Raw genomic sequence first — 9,011 nt, 5'->3', positions numbered from 1 at the left:
TGTAAATGCTCATCAAATTAGTCCCCTCTCTTGCCAGAGAGCCCCTAAAGAGATGGGATTATTCCTATCTTACTGACTGGTCTAGTGTCTTCCCCCAGCACATATTAGACACAATTAAATATTTTCTAATAAATGGATGAATGAACTGTGTGCAAGGGGCTGTATATTTCTTAGTCAAAATAAAGCAAACATTTTAATAGTTTCAGCTGCAAGATCAGAATGAATCACTACCTGCTGGAGGTGGAGCCATTTTACCCAGACTTGGTCATCAATGTGGGAAAAGTAACTATTGGTGAAGAAAACAGAAAGCAATTGCAGAAAAACCAGAGAACGCAAGAGAAGGACAAAGTCAAACAAGCTGCATGTGCTTTATTAAACTCAGGAGGAGGAGTGATTCTGGTGGAAATGGCAAATGAGAAAAATCAATCCGAGATGGGACTGGATTTAGAACAGGCTTTGCGAGACCTTATTCAGTCTCCAGAGTTGCATGCTTTCTTTGAGACAGTACAACTAAAGAGTTGTTTTTATATTTTTGTTAAATCATGGACCAGTGACACTTCCTCGACACTAAAGCCCCCTATTTGCAGTCTGAGTTCTTCATTATATTGTAGATCTGGCACCTCTACACTTTGCATGGATTCAAGACAAGCATTCAATTTCCTGAAGACCAAGAAAATGAATGTAGAACGTAGTCCAATCAATGAAGGCTTTCCACCTACTAACATTCCCAGAAATGAGCATCTGACCTCTGTCTTCCAAAGAAACAGGTTTGAATTTGGTGAAGTCCTGCCTTTTCCTGAGTCCGAATTAGCAGAATTTAAGCAATTCTCTACAAAACGCATCCAAGAATACCTGAAAGAGATAATTCCAGAGTATGTATCTGCATTTGCAAACTCCAGGGGAGGTTATCTTTTTGTTGGAGTGGAAGATAAGAGCAGGGAAGTCCGGGGATGTGCAAAAGAAAATGTTGACCTTAACTCTTTGGAATACAAAATAGAAAATGTCATTTCCAAGTTGCACACTTTCCACTTTTGCTCTTTACGACTATTGGGGCATCCATCAATCAATCATCAATTTTTTGAGAAAAAAATTGCAGAAGTGCATAAGGATGGAAATCTGTACGGTTATCTCTGTATGATCAAAGTGAAGCCATTCTGCTGTGTGGTGTTCTCAGAAGCTCCCAGTTCTTGGGTGGTGAAGGAGAAGCAAGTCTGTTGTCTAACAACTGAGGAATGGGTTGACAAGATGGTGGACACAGGCCCAGGTAAAAGAGTGAAAGCTCTTCCCTGTTTTTTTCTCCTTCTGTAGCTTCTCCATGTCCTTCTTCATTCTCTATAATTTTGAACTCCTTACACACGTTAAAATTTGCTTTCTCTAAGTCTCCATGTCTTGCACATAAGCGAAGCTTTTATTGAGTGAAGAAAAGTTAAAATCAGGTATTTTGTGAATGGTGATTTCCCACCAAAAGAAGGAAAGGAAATAATAGTTTGGAACTGTATTTTTCAGTTGAGTATACATTATTTTAGATCTTATTAGAATTTGCTGCAATCTCATAATGACTACCTTCTACCTCAATTTGGCCTGAGATCAGCTCTGGGAGACAGGAGTCAGTGTTGGGTGAGGTCTGTTTTGGTTGTAATTAGTGGAGGTGCATGTGTATGTGGTGATAAAAATTTCAAAAGACAGTGTTTTAAGTCCATTGCAATTCAAGCAAATAATTATTCCAACCTAATAGAGGGAGCATTGTATTTAATGGAGAAATCAAGATTCAGAAGGAGGGCTTTTACAGTGGTGAGTTTTTGGGAAACTTGACATAGAGTTAAGAGAAATTTCCAGGTATTAACCAATTTTTGCATTAGGAGAAAGGGAGAGAAATTAACGCATTTGATTAAAAGCAAACCACGTGTGGAGAAAGAAAAACCTTAGTACATAATTATTGGGAATGTGAACTGGGGCAGCCATTTTGGAAAGTTATCTGGATTAACCATAAAAAATAAAAGATGGAAATATCACAACCCAGCAATTCCACTCCTGGGCATCTACTGAAAGCATCTGCCTGTATGCCCAGAGATTGTATCATGTTAAATGGAACATAGACACTAACTTATACTGCATTTTCAGGGGAGAGGAATGAAATCATATAAGGTAAGATGAGTTTTCTTTCTTTCAGATTTGGCTGAAGATTTCAACAATCAACTGGATTTATCCCAAAAACCTCCAAGTTGCAGGCCAGTGTATTCTAGGAAAGGTCTTGACCATAAAAAAGCTCTCCAAAAAGCTTTATTTCCAGGTACAAACCAATTTTTACATTAGGAGAAAGGGAGAGAATTTAACACATTTGGGTTAAAAACAAAAAAAGCAAACCACATGTGGAGAAAGAGGAACCTTAATACATAATTTTGGCAATGTAAACTGGGGCAGCCATCTTGGAAAGTTATCTGGATTAACCCTAAAAAGTAAAAGATGGAAATATCATAACGCAGCAATTCCACTCCTGGGCATCTACTGGAAAAACATGAAACTATCAACTCAAAGAATTATATGCTTTAGAATATTTATTGCAGCATTATTTATAATAGATAGTTTATGGAAACAACCCAAGTGCCCACTTGAAAAGGATTGGATTAAGAAGATATGGTATATCCACACAGTGGAATACTACTCAGCCACAAAGACAAAATGTTACCATTTACACCAAAACAGAAGGAGTCTGAGGAAATTATGTGTCATAAGCAAAGTCAGATTGAGAAATACAAATATTGGACATTTACACAGTGGACAATTTGACAAAGCCAAAGTACTTATAAAAACTAGTGGACATTAATAAATGAGATGAGATTTCTGGGGTTATGAAAGAGGGAGGGGGAAAGAAAAAAGGGTCAAAGAGTATAAGGGATGATGGTGGGGGAGGGGAAGGAATTATGAGTAGAGATTCTGGAACCAGAGTATTTGCTCACTGGCTGTTGTTCTGGGCAAGTGATTTAATTTGTGCTAGGCTTCCTTACCCTGAAAATGCTGGCCTTATAGGTTTGTTAGGGCAATTAAACAAGAAAAGAAAAAAAAGTATCCATGGGGGCCTCCCTGGTGGCACAGGAGGTTAAGTCTGAGAACTATCAAGCTATCGCCAGCCACTGTGGCATGAGTTTGATCTTCAGCCAGGGAGCTAACCCAGATGGCGCAGCAGACCTCTCCTTTCTTGCCTGCTGCTCCCCTCAGCAGTGTATTTCAGCAGATCTGCCTGTTTTGCTTCCCACTCTGTCTCTGGTGAATCCCACACCTCTGGCTTACACCCCAGCTCTTATAAGCGTAAATAAATAAAATAAATCTTTTTTAAAAATCCATGTAAGGTTATGTTTTGTAAATCCAGGTACAAGTAGAGGAAAAGCCATAAACCTCTTAAGAATGAGTGTCAGGGAGGGCCTCCCCTGGTGGCGCAGGCAGTTGAGCGCAGCACAGACCTCTCCTGTCTCGCCCGCTGCTCCCCTCAGCAGTGTATTTCCTCAGTCTGCCTGTTCTGTTTTTAAATTTTTTTTTTTAAGTTTTATTTATTTATTTATTTATACAAGCACTGGGTACAGTCAGAAGCATGGGAGGGTGAGAGAATTCACCAGAGCCAGAGTGGGAACAGAACAGGCAGACCGATGAAACACACTATGAGGGGAGCGGCGGGCGTGGCAGGAGAGGTCTGTGTGCCATGTGGGACCCTCTCTGGTGGCCAGGGATCAAACCAGCATTGCAGAGGCTGCGGGTAGCTTTGCAGCCCAGCGCTCAACTGCTGCGCCACCAAGGGAGGCCCTCAGTTTGCCTGTTCTGTTCCCCGCTCTGTCTCTGGTGAATCCTCTCACCCTCCTGCACATCTGACCTATAACCCGGTTCTTGTATAAATAAATAAATAATCTTTTTTTTAAATGGAGAAAAAAAAAAGAATGAGTATCAAGGAGCCTTATTAGAGGCCTTCTAGCTTAGTGGTTGCCACATCTGGCTGATTATCAGAAATACTATCAGCAGTAGTTAAACATGAAGATCCCAGGCCACCACTAAGAACTTAGAAACAGGGCCTCCCCTGGTGGCACAGTGGTTGAGCGCTAGGCTGCTAAGCTGCCCGTAGCCTCTGCAGCAGCGGTTCGATCCCTAGCCGCCGGTGAGGGTCCCACATGGTGCTCAGACCTCTCCTGCCATGCCCACTGCTCCCCTCAGCAGTGTATTTCGTCACTCTGCCTGTTCTGCTCTTCGCTCTGGCTCTGGTGAATTCTCTCACCCTCCCGTGCTTCTGACTGTACCCAGTACTTGTATAAATAAATAAATCTTTAAAAAAAAGAAGAACTTAGAAACATTCAATTTCCAGGGATGGGAGTTGGATACATGTATTTGAAGAAGCTTCTCAAGTGAGTCTGATGTTTTGCTGGGTTTGGAAGCCATTAAACTTGGACAACTACAGGCAAAGCATTAGGTTGGGGGTGGAGAGGGTAGGAGAAGGCAATGGAGTAATTGACCACCTCTGGACAGCTTTTTAGAGATGGAGAACCTAGACCTATAAAAACAATTACATTTTCATTTTAGATAGAATATGAAAAAAACAACAGAGTGAGTAATTTCTCTTGGAAGATGGTAGAGGACATGAGTCACCGGTGTGAGGAGTCAGCCACCAGGGGTAGCACAAAATAATAATTCAAGACCAAACACAATATTAGGTAACACGCCCCATCCCAACTCTACTCCACAAACATTTTTGGCTAAGTTTTATCTAGGAATTTTTACTTAGAAAAGGAAATCTAGATTTCTAAGGGAAGTAAATTACTTATTTAACTTCATGAACTGAACATATTGAAGATGAGATCTGACAGTGGGATATGATATACAAATGTCCTTATATGTCTGAATATTCATTATGGACCAAATAATTAAATGTATTAGGTCTGCCTTACATCACATTTTAATCAAAGAGCTTCTTTATCAGATAAGCTAATATAAGCTTTTTTTTTTTTAGATAACCTTTTTTTTTCAGATAAGCTTTTTTTTTTTTTAAGAAATATTTATTTATGCATACAAGAGCTGGGGTACAGGCCTGAGGCGTGGGGAGGTGAGAGGATTCACCAGAGACAGAGTGGGGAACAGAACAGGCAGATTGACCAAAGTACACTGCTGAGGAGAGCAGCAGGCAAGTCAGGAGAAGTCTGCTGCGCCATGTGGGTTGCTCCCTGGCTGGCCGGGAATCAAACTCTTGCTGAAGAAACATTCAATTACCAGGGATGGGAGTTGGATACATGTATTTGAACATGTATCCTGCAGAGGCTGTAGATAGCTTCATAGGTTGCATCTTAACCCTTGTGCCACCAGGGAGGCCCATTATCAGATAGTTTTTAAAATATAAGCTGCAAGAGTAATTGAATACTTGTATTTTACTTTCTCAGGATCAATAAATTCCATTTTGGTTGACATTCTCTGCTTCTCCATTACATAAAAGGTTGACTTCATTGATGTCACCTGATGGGTTAAAGAGACATGAATTAGGGGACTCCCTGGTGGCGCAAGGGGTTAAGACACAACTTACTAAACTATCTGCAGCCACTGCAGTACGAGTTTGATCCATGGCCAGGGAGCTTCCCACATGGTGCAGCAGACCTCTCCTGTCTCTCCCACTGCTCCCCTCAGCAGTGCATTTCAGTCAATCTGCCTGTTCTGTTCCCACTGTGTTTCTGGTGAATCCTCTCACTCCCTGCACCTCTGGCCTATACCCCAGTTCTTGTATGCATAAATAAATAAATCTTAAAAAAAAAGAGACATGAATTAGAAGGAACTTCCCATGAGTTCTCCAATTATTGGGAGGAGCTCCCTCTTAAATGTAATATGTGATTTATACAAAATAATACATTGTTTTTAAAGTGTTTTCTATTTTTTCCATGCCTAGTGTCATCAGGACCTCTGCAATATACTCCTGAATCCCTCTGGAAGGAGCTGTGCTCAGAGCACAAAGGACTAAAAGAATTAATAAATATGGAAATGCAACCTATCTGCCAGGGAATTTTGATCCTTTCTAGAAGCTGGGCTGTGGACCTGAGCTTGCCAGAGGAGCAGGGAGTCATTTGTGATGCTCTGTTAATAGCACAGAACAGCTACCCCATTCTCTACACTATTCTGGGAGAGAAGGGTAAAGAAAGGCAGTTCGATCACACCCACACTGCCTTTACTTTGAAGCAGAAGCTGGTAAACAAGGGAGGGTACCCCGGGAAGCTCTGCATCATGACCAAGACCTTCTACCTGGGTTCTGAGGGCAATGCAGAGCTCTTGGCAAGTTCAAATTCTTCAATTGACTACCCTGAGTCCTATAAACTGGCAGACCAACAGCAAATGGAAGACTTGCTGCAGTCCCTTGTGATTGTCTTGCTTGGCTTCAGGTCATTCTTGAGTGATGAGCTCGGTTGTGAGGTCTTAAATCTGCTCACGCACCAACAGTATGAGATCTTGTCAAAAAACCTCTACAAGACCAGAGAACTGTTTGTCCATGGCTTACCTGGCTCGGGGAAGACCATCATGGCCATAAAGATCATGGAGAAGATCAGGAATATGTTTCATTGTGAAACAAAGAACATTCTCTACATTTGTGAGAACCAGCCTCTGAGGGATTTTATCAGGTAAACAGTTGGATCTTATTGTCACCAAATAAGGTTCAATGTGAATTTATCCCACACTTCTCAAAGCAAATATCCTGTTTCTTAAGAGTTAGATGGTAAAATGATCTGTGACAATAGTACTGTATTCAGGGAAGCACGATAATTTTCCTCTTTTATTCCTTTTATATATTGGAGAAACCTGAATGTGTTGTTTTAATTTCCACAGTCACAAAAATATCTGTGAGGCAGTGACCCGGAAAACATTCATGAAAGATGACTTTAAAGATATTCAGCACATCATTATTGATGAAGCTCAGAATTTTCGTACTGAAGATGGGGAGTGGTATGATAAGGCCAAAAGCATCACTTGGAGAAAAAGGGATGACCGAGGAATTCTCTGGATCTTTCTAGACTACTTCCAGACCACCCACATGTTCTACAGTGGCCTTCCTGCTCCCTCAGATCAGAACTCAAGAGAAATGCTTGACACAGTGGTCCGCAATGCAGATCCAATAGCCAACTACCTACAAGAAAAAATTGAGGAGGTCAGAAAAAATCCCCCACCTAGCATCCCCTCTGGGTCCCTGGCGATGCTCAGTGAAGCCACTTGGGCTCAGGGTGTTTCAGGCAACATTGAGTTCCGGAACTTCAGGAGCTTAGAACAGGTGGTGACCTGTGTTGCAGAGAAATGCCGGTTTTTCTTGAAGAATGGTTATTCCCCCAAACATATTGCTGTGCTTCTCAGCAAATTTGAGGTAGTGGATGAATATAAAGAAAATCTTCGAAGAGCAATGAGAAGGAGAAGCAGTTCTCAACTGGATGAGGAATCTAATGTGCTGGTACAGATCGAGGACGCGTTGCATATTACAGACAATTGCATCGTGTTGGACAGTGTTCGTAGGTTTTCAGGTCTGGAAAGAACCATCGTGTTTGGGATCAATCCGCAGCCAAATGAGCGAGCTGTTACCAACAATCTTCTGCTCTGTCTGGCTTCCAGGGCGAAGAAACATCTCTATATTTTAACTAATAGGCAAAGACCTCAATCTAAGAAGCCATGATAAAGTATTCCCTCTGTCCCTTCAGTTTTCTAAAGGAATTATATTCTGCAGCATAAAACTGCTCTTTCTAGCAATGAAATCTTAAAAGGTATAACTGGCTTCTGAGTTGTTGCTCTATCCTGTTCAAGACACTTTGAAAAAAATCGAGTGATTTCCTCTTTGGAGAAGTTTCTTTTTAGCTCTTCTGCCCATTTTTTGACTGGATTATTTACTTTGTTTTTGTTGAGTCTCGTCAGCTTTTTGTAGATTTTTGTGATCAGTCCTTTATCATTAGTGTTGTGTGCAAAAATTTTCTCCCAGTCCATGGGGTGTCTCTTTGTTTTGGTTACTGTCTCTTTTGCTGCTGCACCTCCCCCTGCAGTGACATCAGGGCTAATGGCTGTTGCCATGGTCCCTGAGGTCCGGCGTGGGCAAGGAACCATGTGCGCAGGGGGAGAACAGCAAACTCCCTAAGATGTAGAGAAGCCAAATGCCTGCCAAGAGATAACAACCACCAGAAGCCGCCACAAAGATGATTAAAAGAAATGCTGACCACCTGGAACCTTATCTCGCTTTCTCAAGGCCCACAAACTTTATTCTGCTACAACTGTCTTTCTAAAATCTTTCCTTTTTCTGGTCATTGATTGCTAATTAAAAAACATATGTAATTTAATAATTAGGCTAATGCAAATGAAACATTACTAAACACTGTGTTATAATAGAATTGTTGGTTTAATAATCTTTCTATTATGTGCTTGACTTTAGTACCTTTGATATTAACTGCATTATAATATAAATTCACCCATGACAATTAATTATGAGTAAACATGAGTAAGCAATAGTAGTAGTAGTTAGTACAACAAGAATATAAGAAAGAGTTAATAGCCTGTCTATTTAGGAATGTGGCTAGGTCCAGATGTATTTTGGACATAAATCACTGCCCTGTCAATCATAAGCTAAACCTATGAGCAAGCTGATTTCTTTGATGTTCACCGATCCTATGCCTTTAGAAAAAACATATATACTGGCCACTAACAAAAATAAAGTTGCACTCAGATTTACACTCTCTTGAAGTGTGTCTCTGTGCCATTTCTTTAACCGAATCCCTGACCACCCTGCGCAGTCTCTCAACCCTGAGACGGCCTCATCGTCTACTGCTGTGCTGGTCCGTGGCATTTTGCTGTACAAAAGCTCTTTAATATGATGTAGTCCCAGGTGTTTATCTTTGCCTTCACTATCACTGCTGTGGGTGATGTGTCTTTAAAGATGTTACTGTCATATAGTGTTTCGCCTATATTTCCTTCTATATATTTTATGGTTTCAGGTCTTATGTCTAGTTCTTTAATCCATTTTGAGTTGGTTT

General features: G+C 40.9%; 1 protein-coding gene across 1 annotated transcript; it reads left to right on the top strand.

Moving 5' to 3' along the window:
- Window positions 1-219: 219 nt before the first annotated feature.
- Window positions 220-7,669, top strand: LOC311173856 (schlafen family member 13-like; the record flags this gene model as incomplete). Its single annotated transcript, XM_084237944.1, has 4 exons — window positions 220-1,264; window positions 2,171-2,290; window positions 5,909-6,632; window positions 6,838-7,669. The coding sequence occupies 4 exons, from the start codon at window positions 220-222 to the stop codon at window positions 7,667-7,669; spliced, it is 2,721 nt and encodes a 906-aa protein (XP_084094070.1).
- Window positions 7,670-9,011: the final 1,342 nt, after the last annotated feature.

This window comes from Talpa europaea, assembly GCF_964194135.1.
Source record: "Talpa europaea genome assembly, chromosome: 7".
Lineage (NCBI taxonomy): Eukaryota > Metazoa > Chordata > Mammalia > Eulipotyphla > Talpidae > Talpa > Talpa europaea.
This window is presented reverse-complemented; position numbering and strand designations above follow the sequence as displayed.